This window comes from Mytilus edulis, chromosome 2, assembly GCF_963676685.1.
Source record: "Mytilus edulis chromosome 2, xbMytEdul2.2, whole genome shotgun sequence".
NCBI classification, from domain to species: Eukaryota; Metazoa; Mollusca; class Bivalvia; order Mytilida; family Mytilidae; genus Mytilus; species Mytilus edulis.
This window is the reverse complement of record NC_092345.1, coordinates 34,859,907-34,883,445: the sequence shown is the minus strand read 5'-3', so window position 1 is coordinate 34,883,445 and position 23,539 is coordinate 34,859,907. Positions and strand designations below refer to the sequence as shown.

Genomic DNA, 23,539 nt, shown 5'->3' with positions numbered 1-23,539 from the left:
TATTATTTTTTTAATTCAATCACGTTGATAAAAGAAACAGAAATACCGTACGTAACGTTCCCGATTTTGATTCTGTTGTTAGGGAATTAGCTGTGACGTTCTTTAAGTTATGACGTCATATTCGATGTAAACAAAAGAAACGGTTTCATCAGGTAACGTTTTTTCATATCAAACAATTATTAAAATTAAATTTGTATTGAGATCCAATCTTATATTTTACTAGACTGATAAATATAAATTTTTTCAAAGTCTCATGCAAACAAGACAGATATCTGCGCAAAAGCGGAGAAAACCGGAACAGGAAGTAGATCTGAAAAAAAAGTTAGCGATTTTGAGTTCATTAGAAGAATGAAAAATTCAGGAAATTTTCCCTATTTTTTTTTTTTTTTTTTTTTTTTTTATTGATTTTTCTACCGTAATTGGGGACTTCGTCCCCATTAATCTAAACAATTTGAACATTAAAACATAACTGAATTTAAGTTCTTTCTATATATTTTGGCAGCCATTTCAAAGTTTCTTTCTTTAACTCAATTACTGTTTTGTGTTGATCTATTTAAGCATCCAATATAAACAATTTTAATATTTTATCTATTTCAATTTTTTTTAACTTTATCTGCTAGTATATCAACTTGTCATTTGATTCAAATAGAGGTGACAACTAAAATATATATACAACTTTTTAATTTACAATTTCAGAATCAAAAAGACTATGAGCTATTAAATAGTTTTTCCCCCTTAAGGAAAATAATGTCAAGTCATTGGTTGATTTTTTTCTTTTGGTTCAAAGCATTGACAGCAAATCACACAACAATTTGCTGAATATATCCTAGTACAATAGACGTATTTACATTTGTATAATACTTGTAAACTTTGACTTCACAATTAAAAAGAGGTCGTTGCTTGACATTGAAAGTTGATTCTGAGCAGATCTACTAAGGTTATTCGGAGACAAAATACAGCTAAATGCCAAAATTTTAAATACATTTATTATTACACAGAATGCATATATTAAAGATTGTGATAGCAGGAACTGATGTGGAATTTTCCAACAAAATACTAAATAATCAATATTACCTTGACATTTGTCATTAGCATCTTTTGTAAAGCCAGCTCTACAACTACATGTATAGCTTCCAACTGTATTAGAACATAACTGATCACATGGATTGTTATCACACTCATTTATATCTGGAAAAAAATAATCAGGTTTAACTTAAAAGCCCTCCAGCCATTAAAAAGAAAAGAAATTATTCTGGAATTTTAAACTAGATTCAATTTCTTCTACTTTTGCATGTTTAAACCAGGTGCTCCGCAGGGCGCAGCTTTATACGACCGCAGAGGTCGAACCCTGAACAGTTGGGGCAAGTATGGACAAAACATTCAAGCATGATACAGCTCTGAATTTGGATTGTGATCAAATTTTTGACATTACATGGGTTTTTTTTACACAAAACAAATGCCAAGATTTTACAAATCAATTAAAGATTTCTTCTTCAAACTTTTTAAATCTAAAATTAAATAGTTGACACAGCATAGGTTTCTGACACAGAATGAATGTGGTCTAATGAACTAAAAAGGTTTTTTTTGCCTTTGAGCAATTCACTATGCTGTTAAATATTAATCCTCTCAAAAAAATGTTTGAAGAAATTCTTTTTATTTATGAAATCTGAAATGAGAAAAATTTAACCCCCCCCCCTTTTTTTTTCACATCCCCGTTTCCCTTTTTTCAAAACTGATATCAATTCAAATTTCTAATGGAGTTTGCAACAATAACTACTCATTTAAATACATCATAAAATATTAAGATGTAAAAAAAATGCTTGTTATCACTGAATGTTAAAGATTATTTAAATTTATCAGTTGGTAGTAAAAAGTGTATATACATTGTATATTGTATATAACAAAGATTTAAGTTGATTCTGGACAAAGAAAGATAACTCCAATTAAAAACAATTCTTGCTATTGCACAATATTGTGCAATAGGATATTTCTTGCTTACTATTCTGGACAAAGAAAGATAACTCTAATTAAAAAAAAAATTGCTATTTCACAATATTGTGCAATTAGATATTTCTTGCCATTGCACAATACTGTGCAATTGAAAAGACTTGCTATTGCACAATACTTAATATAATAATTTTAGATCCTGATTTGGACCAACTTGAAAACTGGGCCCATAATCAAAAATCTAAGTACATGTTTAGATTCAGCATATCAAAGAGGCCCAAGAATTCAATTTTTGTTAAAATCAAACTTAGTTTAATTTTGGACCCTTTGGACTTTAATGTAGAATTTGAAATTTGAAAACAGGACCAAAAATGAAGAATCTACATACACAGTTAGATTTGGCATATCAAAGAACCCCAAGGATTCAATTTTTGATGAAATCAAACAAAGTTTAATTTTGGACCCTTTGGACCTTAATGTAGACCAATTTGAAAACTGGACCAAAAAACTTCAATAATCAAGAATCTAAGTACATTTTTAGATTCAACATATCAAAGAACCCAACCGATTCATTTTTTGTCAAAATCAAACTAAGTTTAATTTTGGACCCTTTGGACCTTAATGTAGACCAATTTGAAAACGGGACCAAAAGTTGAGAATCTACATATACAGTTAGATTCGGCATATCAAAGAACCCCAATTATTCAATTTTGATGAAATCAAACAAAGTTTAATTTTGGACCCTTTGGGCCCCTTTTTCCTAAACTGTTGGGACCAAAACTCCCAAAATCAATACCAACCTTCCTTTTATGGTCATAAGCCTTATGTTTAAATTTCATAGATTTGTATTTACTTATACTAACGTTATGGTGCGAAAACCAAGAAAAATGCTTGTTTGGGTCCCTTTTTGGCCCCTAATTCCTAAACTGTTGGGTCCTAAACTCCCAAAATCAATACCAACCTTCCTTTTGTGGTCATAAACATTGTGTTTAAATTTCATAGATTTCTATTTACTTAAACTAAAGTTATTGTGCAAAAACCAAGAAAAATGCTTATTTGGGCCCTTTATTGGCCCCTTATTCCTAAACTATTAAAACCAAAACTCCCAAAATCAATCCCAATCTTTCTTTTGTGGTCATAAACCTTGTGTCAAAATTTCATAGATTTCTATTAACTTAAACTAAAGTTATGGTGCGAAAACCAAGAAAATGCTTATTTGGGCCCTTTTTGGCCCCTAACTCCTAAAATGTTGGGACCAAAACTCCCAAAATCAATACCAACCTTCCTTTTATGGTCATAAACCTTGTGTTAAAATTTCATAGATTTCTATTCACTTTTACTAAAGTTAGAGTGCGAAAACTAAAAGTATTCGGACGACGACGACGACGACGACGACGACGACGACGACGCCGACGCCAACGTGATAGCAATATACGACGAAAATGTTTTCAAAATTTGCGGTCGTATAAAAATCCAAGTCTCTGTGCCAAAAAAAAATAAATGAACATGATGACATGTCACAAATAAATTAACCTTTTATTTAATGTATTTTATAGTGTAGTAAAAACTTGATTGACGAAGTATTACTTGATGTTTTATGGTTTGATATTATTTGGTTCTATTCAAGATTAATTAACTTTATTCTTATTGTAAAAGACATTTTTGTGGGGTTCAAATCTAACAGTATAGGAAAAAACATTTTAATAATAGTACTGAAATCAAAATCATGGGTTGTTGTTCATTTACCAGTACAAGTTCCTGTGACTGTGTCATTCTGATAACCAGTCACACACTGGCAGACAAATGAGCCAGGTGTGTTGACACATCTTTGGTTGGAGGAGGTATCACATGGGTTGACTCCACCACTACACTCATCGATATCAGCATCACACAGTGTCCCCTGCCATCCTGATTTACATGTACACCCAGTAATTCTGTCACACCTCTCTGCTCCAGTGCCACAGTTACATGTATTATTACAGTTATCACCCCAGTGAAACTGATCACAATCTGAAATGTACATAAACATTATTCCACCAATAAGTCAGGAAATGTATTCTTTAATTCAATTTGTCCATTTTTAGTACTAGTAGAACAAAATATGAGTTTTGAACAGCGGTATACTACTGTTGCCTTTATTTAGTTCAACTTTGATGACTAATTCAATGTTCTGCCAATTGATCAATTGTTTTAATACTGTAACAACAGCAGTTATTCATATTTAATTCAAATAAAAAAAAAAAAAAAAAAAAAAAAAAAAAAATAATTAGATTTAACTTTACTAAGTATTTTGTACTTACTTGAACAAGTTCTTTGGTCATTCTCCAAAAACTGACCAATTGGACAACTACATTTGAAACTTCCTACTATATTGGAGCAAGTTGACTTATCTGTACACAGATTTTTACTGTCATCAGCACATTCATTTATATCTACAAACAAAATATGCAAAATAAACACTTAAAGTTAAGATGTGGTAAAATTTTAAAAATAGATTTGTTCCATATCATTATGAAATATTATCATAATTTCATATTTTAGGAACCTCTAGCCTTTGTTTATAGTCTTAATTTTTTTTATCAAATTTTGGTTCATTTGTATTTTTTGGAGGTAAGTTTTTTGGCATTTCCCTGAACTATAGCTAGTATACATAATTGTTTCATGCCAGCTGCAATCAAACTCTGGTTGCAGGATTTTCTCACTGAGTTGAAGACTAATTGGTTGGTTGTTGTCTCTTTGACACATTCCATGTTTCAATTATTCATTCCATTAACACACTTTTGTTTAGCTCACAACAAAGTCCTTTATTATATGAACACATAGTTTAATATTTGTGACCATCAATGTTATGAATGACACTGATCATATACAGTAATTGTAGATTATTGTTGTGAGTGAGAAATGCAATTGAGATGAGATGACCAATGATAATCTGTTTATCACTATTTTACGAATGACAACGTTGTTAATTTCATTGACAACGCCACATGCACCCTTAGTTTCTATCGATAACTTTTCATATCACACTTCTTTGCTTAGAACATGTAGAAAGGAAATTAGCAGTCTGACAGTAAGATCCAAGGAAAATTTAGAAAAATAGCTATAAAAACGGTTAACAGTGATTTACCTGTACAAGTCTGGTCATCAGCCAGTAATTTATATCCTGACTGACAATAACAAAATGTAGTGGTGTCGTTTAGTCTGCATGCATAACTACAGGTCAGATTACTCAGGGTACCGCATGGATCAGACACTAAAAATAGAAATCATATATCTCATGTTCAAATTTGTAATCTGTCAAAATTCATTAAGAGTATATAGTTTTAATAAAAGAAACGTAACAAAAAAAAAGTTTAAAAGTTATTATCAGCAAAAAATCATCAGAGATATTGGGATAGAAGAGTTCTTAAAATCTTTAATATTTCTTTTTAAATGTCACTATAATTCAATATAAAGAAACTTCTTTATTATACAGAAACTTATTTCATATACAGAAACTTAATTTAATATAAAGAAACTTATTCAATATACAGAAACATATTCAATTAAAGAAACATTTTCAATATAAAGAAACTTATTTAATATACAGAAACTAATCAACCTACCTTCTTTACAAGTTTTTCTGTCAGTGTTGAGTTCATAACCAAAGAAACATCGACAGTTATAACTTCCCACATTATTGACACAGTCTTGTTCACAATCATCAGACTCTGTTGTGCACTCGTTTACATCTGAAGTATATCAAAGTTTTTTTTAAATTAAGATCTATTACTACCAACTAGGTTAAAAAGCAATAGCATTTCCAGTGGTTGTCATATTTTTGTCATTCAGAAAATTAAGTAAATGGAAAATCTCTCATTGTTACTGCATTTTTATAAATTTTGGATGATTTGAGTCTGAAATACTGTATATTAATATAAACACTTGTCTATTGTTGAAAACTATGCTTCTCTCTAGACTCTAGAAGTCTTTTGGATTATTTTTGTCATTGAGTTGGTTTCTTATTGGTGTATCATGTTTAACAGGCAGAGCAATGAAAAAGTAGGTATTTTTTCAATGCCACAAGAATATTTTCGTGGTAGGCACTAGGTATGCAACTAACAAATAAGCCCCTGTTGATTTGAACCATAAACTCAAACGTGTGCATGATCTTACATTTAATCATGGAATCTTTCAAAAACTTAGAACTGTAGGAATCTCTAAAATTAACTATATAGATATAATAGATTTATTCTCTAAATATTCTATGTTTTACATATATGATCATACCTTCACATTCATATGGATTTATTGTTTGGTAGCCAGTGTTACATCTACAGGTATATCCACCATCAGTATTTTGACACGTTGAAACTGTTGCTGAACAATTGTTCGTTGTTGCACTACTACATTCATTTATATCTAAAATTAAGCATAAAGATATAAATTTAAAACATTGTGGTGGCAAACTTTTTTTATATGAAATAGAACAACAATAAAATTATTGAACCTCAAATTTCATTAATCATAAAGTTTGTCTTCTTTTCTTTTCCTTAAATTAATCTAGAAATTGCTTAAAAAATCAGTTATTTCCTAGTCTGACAAGAAAATTAATTTTAAACAATGAAAATAAAAACAGGACTCATTCTACAATATGTGATTATAAAATACATTTTAAAAAAATTGTACATAATTCTACCGAAAATTTACCTGCACAAGAAACACTGTCGTCTGCAGACACTTTTTCATAACCAGATCCACAATTACATTGATAGCCGCCATCTTCGTTTACACAAGTCTTGTCGCCATTTATACATATGCCTGGATTATCACATTCATTGACATCAACGTCACAATTATCTCCAGTCCAGGCACTGTTACAAACACATCCACGACTAGGATCACACCTGTCAGCTCCAGGTCCACAGTTACATTGACTTGCACAGTTGTCACCATAAAATGGATTCACACAGGCTATTAAGAGATAGAGCATGCTTGTTAATACACATAATAAAAAAAAACTTTTGAGAGACTGCCAAAAGTATCAGTTTGTTTTTTATTTTTCATTTTGATTCAAATTGCTAATAAATTGTTAATTTTCAGTACTTAACCAAATTCCCCAAAAATCAAGTCTGGTATGAAATATCAATCATTACCCATCTTTTTGTACAAGAAAAAACACAAGAAGTATCATTAACATTACCAAGTCTGTATCTCTTTGTAATGATTTTCTTTTAATGGTTTAAGTTGCCAAAAAAAATAATCTTTTAAACTAACTATTTTTTTTTATCATGTGATGGGCAATGATATGTAGAATAAAAATCGCTGAAAGATCTTAAAAGTGATTTATATTGATTTTTTTTTCTCACTTTTCTTGTCTTTGAAGATCTTTGAAGGCATTATGAAAGACAGTATATTACTATCAAACTGATATATATTCAATGGAGAGAGATTGTCACAAAATATTTGCATCATGACAATCAAATAATCAAGTGATTCAAGTTCATGCATTATTTTTTTAATAATTTTTACCTGAACATGAAGTTTTATCAGCATTTAATTTGAATCCTGTATAACAGGAACATATATAACTACCAACAGTATCCTGACAGTTCTGTGTACATACATTAGCATCACATTCGTTTATATCTGAAATGTAAAAATTTTAATAGTTTCAGAAAGATTGCCACATGTATTAATTCACATAAGCTGCATATTACTGTGTGAAAATTTCATTTTAGAGTATTGTCTTATGACAGGAATTTTAATATCATATAAAAGTATATTACACTAGGAGCAATGATATTTAACAATATATATAAATATATATATATGCCAGCGTATGTTCTTCTTTCCGAATAAGGTATGTGAAACATATCAATATCAATTCCAGTACTTACATATTTTTGTTTTACAATAAAAATGCAGAAATTTTATCCTGCTTTTCTGATTGTGGGCTTTTGCAAATCAAACTTTTTTAGTGTTTTAAACAAGTAAAGGAGTCTCTAATTTGGAGTGCTCTATGGTCGGGTGGTTGTCGCTTTGACATATTCACCATTTCCTTTCTCAATTTTATTGCATGTGGTTGTTTTTAATTGCTGTCTGTCATAATTGTTATTTGTTTATTATTTTTGCATAAGTAAGGTCCTTATTTTTTTCCCTTTGTCATGCTGTGGTAATTTATAGCTTATTAAACATTATGAATTTTGTTAATTGGTGAAGTCTGTATAGTGACCTATAGTTGCTAGCATTGGCAATCATACCACAACCTATTTTTATATAAATGACACTTACTAGAACAATTGCCACTAGCAATATCAAGTCGATATCCTTCACGACATATGCAACCCCACGTCCCTGGATTTGTAGTATTATCACAACCATAACCACAGGTTAAATTCTGCAGTGTACAGACATCAAATATTGCTGAAATGTAGATAGAAAATTAAACAATCAAACATTTCAAAATTAGACATGGAAAAGCAGGATAATGATTCACTGAATCATACTGACATCATTAATAAAAAAAATATTGGATGCAATAAGTTTATCCTATTATCTTACAATGTATATACCTAAGACTTTCTGAAAAATCACCTGCTGAATTAAGTTACTTACAATTTTTATTCATTAACTATAGTTTATTATAAAATGAGAAACTGAAATAACACAATTACCTACATTCAATACACCTTCCTACTATATATGGTTTAAAGTTGTGACTTAGGTTCTAAATTACACTTACTTTGATTACATTTACCATCAGCTATCAGCTCAAATCCATACACACAACTACATGTAAAGCTTCCATCGCTATTAGCACAATTTTGATCACAACCACTTGTCCTTTCAGTACATTCGTCAATATCTGTGAAAATACAATTAAAGTGATCTGAATTTATTACAGGTTAAAACTTGATTGTTCAAGTTGATTTTTAAAATTTTATTATAACTGTTCTCCATTCTATATTGCTCAACATTCAAATAAGATATCATGTTTCATTGAAATTCTATCATTTATAATTATGTCTAGACAAATGGTGTCAATGTGTTAACATAATACTTTTTTTCATAGTTGATTGAAATAGGACTATATAAAGTTTGTTTATATTTGTTACTACCCATTTTTAAAGAAGAAAAATTGCCAAAATCAAGTTTCCGTAGATAGGAGCTTAAGGTGGTACCCAACACTTTCACTAAAATTAATTTGGCTCGTTTAATTTTCATAAAATTTTGTCAAAGTATTTACTTTAACCCTTTAACAAAAATTTTGAACCAACTGTTTTGTCTGAAAAAATTACACTGGTTATATAGCAGTTTGACAAAGACTAATTTTGATCACTGAGAAGCTTAATATTCTTTTTACAACACAATGTAATTAAAACGTTAAGCTGACTTTACAGAGTTATCTCCCTGTAGTGTTAGGTACCACCTTAATGCACCAATTTTGCATGAACTACAGACTGAAACATCTGCTTGGAAAGTCACAAAGGTTATTTTTAATCTTTTACATAAAAATGATTTAATAGATATAGGAAGATGTGCCAATGAGACAACTCTCCATCCAAATAACAATTTATAAAAGTAAACCATTATAGGTCAAGGTACGGCCTTCAACACGGAGTTATGGCTCACACCAAACAGCAAGCTATTAAGGGCCCAAAACATCATTTACTTTGATTGAGCCTAAAATAAACTAATGTTATGTTAGTACAAACCTTGACATAGAGAACCCACTTTTCGGAACCCTGCAAGACAGTTGCATGTAAAGCTTCCATCTGTGTTTGTACAATTACTGTTTGCTGGACAGTTATCAGTTCCATCTAAACATTCATTTATATCTGAAAATAAAACAGTCTTTTTTAATGGCAATTATCAAACTCCATCACTTTCAAAGTTGACATTTTTTTTTCTTCAATTGACACAAAATATTATAAGAGTTATGAGAAAAAAGTAGGAAAATACATAAGAGTAATGAAAATCATTACAGGAAGAAAACAACATTGTGGATAGATGATGTAATATAAAAAAAAAGAAATCATGTGTTCATCAATTATAAAGAATGATCGATTTATCATTTTTGGAAAATTCATTTGAAACATCAATGAACCAAATTCCTTCAATAAGAGTTTGTGTGTGTGTGTGTCAAGGGTTAATAACTACATTAGATGTATGTTTCATTATAATAGGTTATTCTGATTGTCTAACTGCAATCTCGCGTTATTCCTTAGTCAACTTCATTTCAAAACGAATTGTAACATTCATGTTGACACATGCTTCTACAATAAAGTGCACAAGTAAATAAAAGAATCATAGCGAAAAAATATAATTATGTATAAGTATTGAATGCTTCTTTTAGTAATTTCATAGGGTTGAAAAGCGTTGACCGTGTGCACATTTTAAGAATGTACTTTGGTCAACACTTTTACATGCCAATGAATTTACAAAAAGAAGCATTCAATTCTTAAATATTAAAATATTCAGTCTTAACCTTTACTGTTTAAAATTATAATGAAAAGGGTTCTTTATTTATGCCCTCATTGCAATTAGAATAATTCTTAATTCTTTAATTGATCTCTTTATTTACCTTCACATTTTTCATCGGCTGTAATATTATAGCCTGGTGGACAATTAGAACAGTTGTAACCACGTCCAAGTGCTACTTCATCAGCTGGTAATAAATCTATACAGGTACGTCCTAAAGCACATGGATTATCAGCACAAGCATCTGTATCAATTTCACAGTCATCACCTAAAAAAGAGAAGTAAAGAAATAAGGTTTGTATTTATTTATTGTATATGTCCTCCATCTACATATGACTTGTCAATCTTACTGGTATTTCATACAAAGCAAAAAGATACAAATGTTTTTTTCTCTCAACCTCAAGTTCACACTTACACAGTGGTCAGTCACTCAGCTGCTTCCATGCTGGTTTTCCAACAGTTTTATATTTGAAAAATTTTCAGGAAAAAAATGATGCAATATTGGACAAATAAAACAAGAAAATATTTTTTTGAGGAAGAAAGGTTCCCAAACTGGTGTCCTTTCTATGTGATTTAAGGCTGATAATTTAACAAGTGTTAAATTTAACAGGTTTAAACATCGCACATTTGACTGAGTTGATACAACACCTGATGTAACTGCAAGATTATAGGAAAAAAACAATATAAAATTTTGCAAAATGTTTTTCCTGGAACCTGTTTTGATTTAGATTCCAATACTTTTAAATTCTATATAACAGAACATTCATTGTATACTTCCCATAGCTGAATTCCAGATTTGGTTATCTGGCAGATGCAATCTTAAATCAAATCACAACTATATTTTTTATAAAAAAATATGTCCTTACCAGACCAACCAGTTGTACAGTTACATGAGGCAATGACGTAGTTTGGATTGGATTCATTTCTCAGATTTTCATAGTCACATGTTCCGTGGTCACCCGTACATCCACTACACGCCATAATGATCACCTCTATAGCGTCTGCTGTTACACCATCACTGTCCATAGTAGTTACCCTGTGGAGTTTATGTAAGATAATTACACATTTATATACACAATTTAATCAAAGTCTGAAAGAAAATTAATATTCCTCAATTTACATAATATCATTACAAAATAAAATAGAAAATATATAACGAATACCAAATAACTACATGCTATATCAAATGCAGCACATTCTCATTGTTTCACTCCTCAACCCTAGAACTTTTTAAAAACAAAATACCTATGCAAAAGTTACCTGATTTTTTCTGTATCTAGATTTGCAGGTGTCCATGTTAATGTCAAATTTCCTGTAGAATCATTAGATGCAAAAGTGCCTCCAATTGGCTTATCTATTATACTGTATATGAAACCTGGTTTATCATCCTGACCTTGGAAGTTGAAACTTATAGATTGATTTACTACAACTTTGATAGAGGGTTCTCCCTCTATTTCTGGTGCCTCATTTTCTGGAAGATAATGAATTTATTGAATTATATAACAGCTTCATCAAAAGAAAAAAGATCACTTAAATCAAGACAAACAGTCTATACATAACTATACAGAAAACAAAGATTGAGGAATATTAACCCCAATGTTTTCAAAGGAGCTTGTTATTGAATTACAGACGGGACAAGACCTTTGTGAGTAGTCTAGGTTGTTAAATCAAATCTCATCATCATTTCTAAAACTCTTAATATATGATATGACACTGGACATTAAGCAACCAAAATCAATCATAAAACGACAGTTCCGAGATACAGTACTAGTTAGCTGAATCTGTTATGTAAATTTCATCACCATGTGACCAAATTGTAGATATGCATCATCAACAGGAACTCAAACAGTTGAGTATTTGATATTCAAGGATGTTTAGGAACAGTTACAGCAAACAAACAGCAAGAAAAGATTAAATGTAACATGAATGACTCAAATTGATCAAAACTCTGAAAATATCTTCAACTTAAGGATATCATATTCTAATATTAGAAGACTTAAATTGTGCTAATTTGATTTATTCAAAAGTATCTGAATAACCAGATTCGGTCACTGTCAATAATTGTAGAAAGAGGGGATTTAATGTCTTTGAATATTAAACAAAATCACTAAACTCAATTCTCATGAGTAGGGTTCTAATTGCTGTACTTCAACTTCAAAAAAAATTAAGACATTCAACAATTTTACATTGAAAGCTTACACTTCCAAAATATGTAATATAGTCTTTAAAGTGTAAAAATAAAAACAAAACTTACGTAATTGTGCAGTTTCAGACTCGGCTTCCACATTTGTTGATTGAGTATCATCAGCAAATGACTGATCACCAGTTGCTAAGTAATCAAAGATACAAGCTTTATATTGGTCAGTACTGCCACCACAGACGCTATAAGCTGACTGGAGCGTACTATTGTCAAATTCATCAATAAATAATGGAACAAAATCTTGGTGACTATAATCAGCCCAGGATTTCCCATCAGTATAATCAAATATTGTATTGGCTGCAGTTGTCTCCCCTATAATACAAAAATTGTAATATTATAATTAAAACAGATACCTAGTATTTGATAAAGGGTGCTAAAAAATTTGTAGTTGATCCATTGAATTGTAAAGTATAGTGCACTTAAAACTCTTCTCATGTTAAAAGTTAAGAAATTTCAAAAGAAAAGATTTTAAAAAATGTCACAAAAGATAATAAACAAGTTTACATTTTTAATTAAAACCTAGAGTTTTTTTTATGTCATTTTACTTTTTTAAACTAACATCACTAAATATGAGATTCAATTACTTACACAGCTGACCAAAATTGTTATAGATTTTTCTTTCAGAATCCACATCACTAGATGTAAGTACATTTCCATTTGGTAATATAAATTCATTGGTTTTGTCGCCATCAAAGTTGCCCATAAGACCTTTAACTTGACCTTTAAAATCCTCAGGAACTGATGCTGACAAAGTCAACTGCCGAGTTTTTACCTGAAAGTTTAACTGAATCCCTGCAAATGTAAAGGATTATATATATATTTATCGAAGAAACATAAATCAATATCAAAATGCTTTTTCACCATCTTATATATGTTAAAATAATTGTCAACTAGAGGCTCAGGCTCTAAAGAGCCTGTGTCGCTCACCTTGGTCTATGTGAATACTTAACAAAGGACACAGATGATTCATAACAAAATTGTGTTTTTGTGATGGTGATATGTTTGTAGATCTTACTTTACTGAACATTCTTGCTGCTTGCAATTATCTCTATTATGAACTTGGCCCAGTAGTTACAGTAGATAATGTTAGTGAAAATTTACAAATTTTAAATTCTTAAAAATTGACTATAAAGGGCAATAACTCCTTAAGGGGTCAATTGACCTTTTTGGTCATGATGACTTATTTAGGTTATACTTTGCTGTACATTATTTCTGTTTATAGTTTATCTCTATCTATAATAATATTCAAGATAATAACCAAAAACATCAAAATTTCCTTAATATTACCAATTCAGGGGCAGCAACCCAACAATGGGTTGTCCGATTCATCTGAAAATTTCAGGGCAGATAGATCAAGACCTGATAAACCATTTAACCTCGTCAGATTTGCTCTGAATGCTTTGGTTCTTGAGTTATAAGCCAAAAACTGCATTGTACCCCTATGTTCTCTTTTTAGCCATGGTGGCCATCTTGTTTGGTTGGCCGAATCACCAGACACAATTTTTAAACTAGATACCCCAATGATGATTGTTGCCAAGTTTGGTTCAATTTGGCCCAGTAGTTTCAGAGGAGACGATTTTTGTAAAAGATAACTAAGATTTACGGAAAATGGTTAAAAATTGACTATAAAGGGCAATAACTCATAAAAGGGTGAACTGACCATTTCGGTCATGTTGACTTATTTGTAAATCTTACTTTGTTGAACATGTTTGCTGTTACAGTTTATCTCTATCTATAATAATATTCAAGATAATAACCAAAAACAGCAAAATTTCCTTAAAATTACCAATTCAGGGGCAGCAACCTAACAACGCGTTGTCAAATTCATCTGAATATTTCAGGGCAGATAGATCTTGACCTGATAAACAATTTTACCCCATGTCAGATTTGCTCTTCATGCTTTGGATTTTGAGTTATAAGCTAAAAACTGCATTTTACCCCTATGTTCTATTTTTAGCCATGGCGGCCATCTTGGTTGGTTGGCCGGGTCACCGGTCACAATTTTTAAACTAGTTACCCTAATAATGATTTTGGCCATGTTTGGTTAAATTTGGCCCAGTAGTTTCAGAGGAGAAGATTTTTGTAAAAGTTTACAGACGACGGACGACGGACGACGACGGACGACGGACGACGACGGACGACGGACGCCAAGTGATGAGAAAAGCTCACTTGGCCCTTTGGGCCAGGTGAGCTAAAAATGGTATTGACCATAGACAATTTGGTAGATTCAACCTAGGTTTATCAACCATGTATCAAATATTTTTACTTCTTTATTTCATTAAATTATTCTTTCCAAGAGATATATGTAAAATTAAAGATATCCAAAGTATAAAACATATGTAACACTGTCATACATTATCATGCATGCATGGTACAAGAAGTCTTCCTTAACAAGGATTTTGTGCTAATGCAGCGTAATGCAAACAACAATCAATCACCTTAATACATGGATGATATTTTTTTGACAATGATCTGAGCTGTTAAAACCAAATATTTTGGGTAAACTAAAATGGTAAAGTCAACTTAATCTAAGGGGCCTTTTTTCCAAATGCAATATTCATGTATGATTCCTGAACGCGTGCCTTGCTATGAAATTCAGATCAACACGATATAAAGATTAAAAATATTGTTACAATCACCTGACTCGGAGAAAGCAACAGCAAGTGTATGATTTTGACGCCTCAACACGATCCCAGTTAGAAAAACAGCAAAGTTATCTTCAGTATTAAAGCGTGTTGTGTAGTCATTTCCATTACCATAAACTACCATTGCTGTAATAAAGAAAGTTTTCAAATATTATAAAAGACTGGCCATAACAACATAAATCTGAATTAAAGAACATTATAATATTTCATATACAATTAAATTTCTTAGAAGTCTCATATCATTCCTTAATATTGATTAGCTAGGGCATTCTGGAATTATCTTTTATTTCCATATAGAATGCAACATCCATTTTACATAATTACTTCAAAATGATAAAAAAATCTTTCACTTTTGACACATTTAAAACTGTGCTTTTTTCAAAATTTCAAAAATACTTCTAAGAGAAATTATGGTAACAATTTTTAAATAGTTTATGTGACTAAAACAAAACAGAAACAATAATTTCATTTCGTTGTTTTTAAGCATAACCAGGGTTTATAACTTACTTTCCAAATCGCTGGCTAGTTCTACTTGCATAGTTGCATTTCCATCTTCTTTTGCAGCAAAACCACTAAATATGGTTGCGTTTATTTTCTTTAGGTCAGTTCCATTCTTTGAAGTAGCTAAGTCTGTTCTAGCTTGAACTTCAAAGGTTACATTTTCATTTGTAATTTTCATCATTGTGTATTCACCCCAGCCATTAAATGTATATTGAAATCCATCCAATGTGTCAACATGAGGATCCCCAAAGGTAAAGACTGAAAATGTATACAAAATTTACCAATTGAAGTCATATGAAACGAGTTATTTTTATTCATAACGTGAAGGAAATTATAGAACCAATACATGCATGCATATATTCAAAACTAAGTTCTCTATGCCAATTATTTTACATTATGTAATACACTCCATAATGTATGATAAGCATATCTTATTTCATACAGTGATTGCTAATCGACAACTTCAGCTACTTATTCTCAGGACAAAGTGTTTGATCATTGAGCTTGATAAACCATTGCTCATAATTTTTTCAAGTTTTAAAAAGTGGTACTTATAAAATTGTATATGAGAAATCAATATGAAAAAGCAAACATTTAAAGAAGCAATTCTTCACAGCAAAACAGAGTATACATTTGTAACTGTAAACCAACATATTTTTGCGGATAGTTTAATTTGAGTTTTGTTCTTTCTAAGCTGTAAAAAGAAAAACAAAGGATATGGGATATCCATCCGAAAATGGGATATCCATCTGGATATGGTATATCCATCCGGAAATGGGATATCCATCCAGATATGGAATATCCATTCGGATATGGGAAATCAATCAGTACATGTACAGCAATAAACAAACACAAAGCAAAAGAGGAGTGCTTTTATTGCTGTTCTTCATCTCAAAGACACAAAGAGGCAATCAAAATGGCACAAGAAAATCTCCCCTAGATGCAAGTCCACTTTGTGGTGATTAAAGTTGTTGATTTCAAATTTTCTTGATTCAGTTGAATAGACAGATCTAGATCAACGTTAACATATACATGACAATTTATATTTGCATTGTTTTTCTTTTAAGGAAGGTCAGGAAAATAAGTTGGTTTATAATATAGTACACTCATCTAGACCTATATATCAGCAGAATACATGTACTTACATATACCAAATGGTGACCGCCTGTAACAAAATCCCACTGGTCTTACTCTGTAGTACAGATAACAATTATTTGATTTTTCACAACAATTTTCTTTAGGGATGACATTATCTTGTTGGTATGTAACAATATCAGTAAAAGGATTCCCTGTAACCATAGTACCAGCATCTGGACTATTCCTAAGCAGGAACCCATAGAACTGGTGATAGCAACAAATCTAAAAAGTTAAACAAAGTTTATTACTTATAAATTATCACTTTTGTTTGGTATGAGCTTATAAATGTTATACAAATATTTTTTTCTTATACGAAATATGAACAAGGCCTAGCTCTCATGTAGATTTTTGGTGTTTTATGTTTATACATTTGAAATCATCAATTTATATTGTGAAGGTAATTTTATTTGTGGGTATCAATTTAATGGATTTTCAAAAATAAATGCATGTATCAAAAGGTACACAAAGAAGAAAGGTAACAAGTACAAAAAGTCATAAAAAATATGTTACACCATTCTGTTAATATATATTTTTGCAAATTTTATCAATCCTGAATTTATTTATCTAAATTTAAAGGAATTTTTTAATCATGATTTTTGGGAGGTGTAACACATGTCAGGGTTTTCTTTAAACATGCAAATTTGTTCTTTATTTGTAATCTAAATCTTCATAAATTCATATATTAGTCAAATCACTTCCAAAGTCTATTTTTAGTCAAAGAAAAATTGTGAGGGCCTATAAAAGCTATAACATGTAAATGTGTTTACCATGGATAAAAGATGATAAGGAATGAATAAGAGACATTTACTGCATTTAAACATCAGGTGTATGCTATCCAATTCCAAACATCACAGGCAAACATGATGTCCTTATCTACATGGATTCACTTATGCACATTAAAGCAGATATATATGTGTACTTACACGACTGATACCAAATCTGTAATTGGCAAAGCACACCGCATTATTTTGATATGAAAAGAAATAATATCTTCCATCAAAAACCATCATTCTCTGATTGCAAGGACAAACATTAGATAACCACCGTCTCCTAAATAACAAGCTCCATCTAACTGAATTAACATTCTTACGATACCACCTCACACACTGAGAAGCTGGGTTTTGTACTATTGGACCATTTGCATTAAGTGACATAAAATATACACCATTTGCACCTGCAATAGAATTTTAAATATATGATTTCAGTAAACAATCATTTTACAGTTGAAAAAAAGTGAATTGCCCTATACTGTGTAGCTTGTAACACAATTTTAAAATTCTAACTCTTTGGTATAGATGAATTTGTTCAGATAATCCAGAAATATCTTTAATAAAGGTATGCATAATTATTCAATATAAATATTTTGTGTGTTTTAAAATACAATTGTTGATTGAGACATTTTTCCTGTTGTAATGGCATTAAATTAATATTTAAAAATGTCACTATATACCCACCATCAAATGTATTCCCTCTAAATCTACTAACGTCAAAGGCACTTTCTGTGAAGGAGTATATACTTGATTTGTGTCCACCTAATCCAGAATATCCTATAGCACATTGTCTGCCACCAGGTGGAGACAGGATAGTGACATCCTTAAACAAGGAGTAAGCATAGGTCTTTTCACCATTTGTTGCCAAAATAAATTGAAATGTTACAGTTTTCTGAAAAAGAGAAAAAGAGAATAAATTAATGTATGTGAAACTTCACTTAAACAAGTATTTCCCCTGACTGACACTAGTTGTTAGAAGCATTCTGGGGGTGTCCATGCACAAAAGTATCAATTATCACTTTAACTTGGTATAAGACAATTTCCATAATTTTCAACAGGACCTAGTACTTAATGTAATAATATGACTAAAAAATCTCTTTTCTTCTTAAATGGTTTAAAGCATATTGCTTTATGAAACATCATATTGACAACATGAGAAAAAATCATGAGAGGGTTATCATTGTAATATAAGATTTGGAAGGGGGTCTCATTGGGGGGTCTTGATCCCGGATCCCGCTTACTGTTTTGTCAGATTCCCGTATCCCGCTTACTGTTTTGTCAGATTCCTGTATCCCGCTTACACTATGTACGTAAGCATTTCTAATTTTTTTTGTTATTCAAGTGTCCCGCTAGACTTCATTTCCCGTTTTCACAGCAAAATAGTTTAACTTTCATGTGTCACGCTTACAAAAAATCGGCAATCCCGCGTCACGCTAAGACCCCAATGCTAGCCCCTTGGAACAGCTAAGCCTAACATGAACCTACATTTTGTAAATAGTTGTTTCAGGCAAAGTCTATCATGTATATAAGGTAGGTTTATGACTTCATGCAAATTAACCTTTTTCTATTTCTTTTTTTTTTAGTGCTAATATTTTAGGGAATTTTAATGAACTTACTGGTATCAAAATTAGGAACTGCAAAAGCAGATAAAAATTGCATTGGATTTTGAAAAGCAAGGAGCAATTAAATGTCTTGAATACATACTAGAAAATTGAAGATGGGTAAACAAAATATAATACTTTTAATATCAGCATTATCAATTCATAATGTATAATGATATATCAACCAAAGAGAGGTATATGATATTCATCCTTGGTTATTGGTCTCAATGAATATCATGTCTTTGTGGTTCATAAATCATTTTATCAATCTCCTTAAAAATCATTTCTATATAAAAGGCCAAAAAAATATATGTGTGTAAATTTCCTATTACCATGATTACATCTTTGAAAAAAATAGGGTAGGTAGGTAGGGATTTTTTTATTTTTTTTTACCTTTTTTTTTAACATTGAGTCTATGGGAGAGGCATTCTGACTTTTACAGTGCTTATTAAAAAATGAAACTTTAGAGTAGGCTATTTTTTTAGCTTAAAAAAAAGGGTAATAGGAAACATACATCATTTTTCATTTGGCTAAATCTTACTGCATGTACTTACAAAATCACCATATAGCCTTGCATTTTCCCATGTAGCAATATACACACAAGATGCTGAAAAGTCACTTGTTCGAGCGTAATAATTGACATTAGAAGAAACTTTATTCAACACTGAATCAATCAGTGTTCTATCTCCATTTTCATCATCATCACTATAGAGATGATAAAACATCTTCTCCGTTGAACTAGATACAACCAAATCTGTCCATAATGCAGCTATTATATCTCTTTCTGAAAACAAGCTCAATTCTCTTGGAACATAAGAAGTATATCTGCAACCCATGCATGCTAGACCATTTGAAGAAAACTGTGAATGAAAAGTAAAAGTTAAAATGAATATGCAGATTGTGTTATGACATGAGAGCAATACATGTAGGTATTCACAGTGATTCAGCATTCACAATAAACTATTGAGTCCACAAGCCTGAAGCTCATTTTTTTGAAAATTTTAGTTAGATTCTGTTGGCTTATAGAGAAGAGAGAAGAATTTAACAAACCAGGGCTGTAGGACTTGTTGTTAAGCATGAAGACTGGGTATTATTAACTATGTCATAGCTAAACTAATTCATTTCTTATTTCCCCATAGTATTTTAAAAAGATGTAAACATAAGCAAATTCATGATTTATATATAATATTAAAGCAACCTGTACCGAGGATCCGACAGACTGCCACAGTATTTTTGTATCCTCTCAATATCCTGTACTGTATTTATTAAATTAACTTAGTGACATGCATTTATGGATGACTTAATATACACAAAATTTAGATGGAACTGTTTTTGAAACTGTTTGACAACTACACAACTACAATTAGCAGCCCATGCCATGTACGTATGTGGCAGGACTACCCTACATACTGTGGATTCATAATAATTTGTTGGATACCAATTTTGGTGGATTTTGTGGGTACAATGTTAACCACCAATTAAAATGTTCAACCAACCGAAATTTGTTGTATGATTTAATGCAGACTATGAAGGCTGTACCTTGACCTACATGTATAATGGTTTACTTTTATAAATTGTTACTTGGATGGAGAGTTGTCTCATTGGCACTCATACCACATCATCCTATATATCTATTTTGGAAAACCATGAAATCAAATGTCCACGAATATACAAGTTTGCATCATTCTCACAGCAAAATGTAAACATAAATGCTTGATCATCATTTAAGATAATAAAGTTATATGGTTTTAACTTGTAAGTGCTAATTAAGTCTAAGCTGGGACTATCTATAGAGTTTGTACTTTTCAAATGTACATTGTTAAGAAGATATGATCTGAATATCAATCCTAGTACAAGCTTATGCTGATAGATCATCTACATAAGATAGTACTTATAGTGACAGACTGTCAAAACAATGAATTCAGAAAACGATAGGGGCATTTTGTAGTCTGGGGAGAGAAATCAATACATAATTGTGATATTTCAATCCGTCCCAAGGTTACTCGTCCCATACTAATTATTACTGTTTTTCCTTATAAACTTGATCAAAATAATTATTGAAACAGTAAAATTTTGACTTAATGCAAAGACAGTCTGTAGAAAGGAACGAATACAATTTTCCTTTGTTCTTGTGCCTTTTAAAGATTTTTATTTATTAGGCATTGACAAAAAATATATAGCACAACATTCATTTGTATATGTTAATAGCAGAGTCATAACACAAGTCTCTGGTAATAGCAGGGACTTTCTATCTAACGAAAGTATAGGAAAGTATTTGATAATAGTGTTCTTAAAATTGAAAAAGGTCGACATACAGTAATTTAAAATTTCCTTTAGAAGAAAGAATTTGCCCCTATAGTATCTTTAATTTATAAGTAGAAGATGAATTGCATTTCACTTTAAACTGCACAAAATTAAATAAAAATAGAGAGCAATTATTTTCTAACATTAATGAAAGAGTTCCCTCTTTTTTTAAATATGACTATTGAATACGGCAAGATTTATATATATTTTATACGTATGGTGAGACTGATATAATTAGAATTACATTTAAATTCGTAAGTGACGGTGAGACTGATATAACTAGAATTACAGTTAAATTCTTAAGTGACGATGAGACTGATATAATTAGAATTACTGTTAAATTCGTAAGTGACGATGAGACTGATATAATTAGAATTACTGTTAAATTCGTAAGTGACGATGAGACTGATATAATTAGAATTACTGTTAAATTCGTAAGTGACGGTGAGACTGATATAATTAGAATTACTGTTAAATTCGTAAGTGACGATGAGACTGATATAATTCGAATTACTGTTAAATTCGTAAGTAACGGTGAGACTGATATAATTAGAATTATTGTTAAATTCGTAAGTGACGTGTACAATTCTAGAATGAATGCTTTTACTTATCATGTTTATTGAGTAATAAATAACTTTGTGTTTAGATCATATGAACCACCTCCTCAGCAGCGATTGGTTTATATTATTGTTACATTATTTTCTTTTAAAGGTAGCTCTGTACTCAGTAACAAACTTTTCATAAAATTATTATATATTGATAGGGAATTAATAAATGAACCAACAGACTGAGAGCGAAAAAAAAATATATAGGTCCGTTTGTTTGTTTTCGAGATATTAGCCATTAAAGTTTTGGCGGGAAAATGTTCTCTCTTGATTTTTCATAGCTTTAATATCATTGACAAGTTTAAGTTCTCAAAAACTATTAAAAATAACATAGATTTTATAAGACTTTTACAGGTGGCATATAATTATATATGTAAAATATTTATGAAAAGAAAAATGGGGATAAATGAGCAAAATTTCTTAAGTCATTTTTTTGGATAAAACCAGAGGATTTCGAAAATCTGAAAGAAATTCAAAAACATGACAAGCGAACATCTTAAATTGTACAATGTTTATAAATGTCAAGGATACTTTGTATAATATAGTGACAGTCTATGAAAAAGTCCACATGATTCCAATCCTTCTTACTATATAAAATCCTTGTAAATATGGACAGATAATTATATTATGTTTGTATTTTTTAGCGCTTCATACAAAATGTACTTTGGTCAACGCTTTCACACCCCAATGAAGTTACATAAAGAAGCGTTCACTTCATAATTACAGTTGGCTCGTGGCAAATACATTTTGTAACTGCTCGAATACATTTTTGTTTTTTGTAATTTGAATATGTATCAAATGCAACTATTTTTTTTTTTTTTTTTTTGGCATTATGGTAACTGATCAAAACTACAATAGATGAGGTGTGGAAGGACCTTTTTCGTGACGTAGGAATTAGGTCTTTAATTTCGCGGGTATTTCAGGATTTACACTTATTTTGTGTTGTGCTTAGAATTTAGAAATTTGTGATTAATTTTTCGAAAGATGGCTTTGTTTTTTCAAGAATTCTAAATTCAGCGTTTAATTTTCTGAGAATTTCAGATGACATCCTTCTATCCTCTCCTAGATTGAATAATCAACAGTATCACATAGCTAAGGTAAGCAAACCTTGAAACAACTAGTGAATAAAAAGGAACAAACACGGTTTAAAAATACATGAACGAAAAACAAATTTGAGTTTGCTGAACTGCAAATGACATGAAATGTGTAGAAGAGTATAAACTTACTGTCAAGTAGCTATAACTGTCACCCAAGAAAGGAATTGATGTGAAACATCCTAAGTTATATGTTGACACATCATCTCCGTAAAGTCGTGAATCACCAGTTGTTTCTCCGAATGCCATAAATTCTGGAATATTGTAATACA

At 30.7% G+C, this 23,539-nt stretch overlaps 1 protein-coding gene across 1 annotated transcript in view; it reads right to left on the bottom strand.

The window, feature by feature from the left end:
- The window catches only part of LOC139510829 (uncharacterized), a 193,618-nt gene that overhangs the window by 151,754 nt on the left and 18,325 nt on the right, over positions 1 to 23,539 (bottom strand). Inside the window, exons 3-25 of the mRNA XM_071297365.1 lie at positions 23,400 to 23,521; positions 19,819 to 20,124; positions 18,348 to 18,555; positions 17,817 to 18,067; positions 16,902 to 17,115; positions 15,763 to 16,014; positions 15,250 to 15,381; positions 13,199 to 13,402; positions 12,665 to 12,922; positions 11,671 to 11,881; positions 11,277 to 11,446; positions 10,514 to 10,678; positions 9,645 to 9,767; positions 8,672 to 8,794; positions 8,221 to 8,352; positions 7,459 to 7,575; positions 6,637 to 6,900; positions 6,217 to 6,348; positions 5,553 to 5,678; positions 5,075 to 5,200; positions 4,248 to 4,379; positions 3,694 to 3,957; positions 1,075 to 1,188 (exon numbers count right to left, since the gene is read on the bottom strand). Of these exons, the coding sequence (XP_071153466.1) occupies positions 1,075 to 1,188; positions 3,694 to 3,957; positions 4,248 to 4,379; positions 5,075 to 5,200; positions 5,553 to 5,678; positions 6,217 to 6,348; positions 6,637 to 6,900; positions 7,459 to 7,575; positions 8,221 to 8,352; positions 8,672 to 8,794; positions 9,645 to 9,767; positions 10,514 to 10,678; positions 11,277 to 11,446; positions 11,671 to 11,881; positions 12,665 to 12,922; positions 13,199 to 13,402; positions 15,250 to 15,381; positions 15,763 to 16,014; positions 16,902 to 17,115; positions 17,817 to 18,067; positions 18,348 to 18,555; positions 19,819 to 20,124; positions 23,400 to 23,521 (4,146 nt within the window). The remainder of the gene's footprint in view (positions 1 to 1,074; positions 1,189 to 3,693; positions 3,958 to 4,247; positions 4,380 to 5,074; positions 5,201 to 5,552; positions 5,679 to 6,216; positions 6,349 to 6,636; positions 6,901 to 7,458; positions 7,576 to 8,220; positions 8,353 to 8,671; positions 8,795 to 9,644; positions 9,768 to 10,513; positions 10,679 to 11,276; positions 11,447 to 11,670; positions 11,882 to 12,664; positions 12,923 to 13,198; positions 13,403 to 15,249; positions 15,382 to 15,762; positions 16,015 to 16,901; positions 17,116 to 17,816; positions 18,068 to 18,347; positions 18,556 to 19,818; positions 20,125 to 23,399; positions 23,522 to 23,539) is intronic.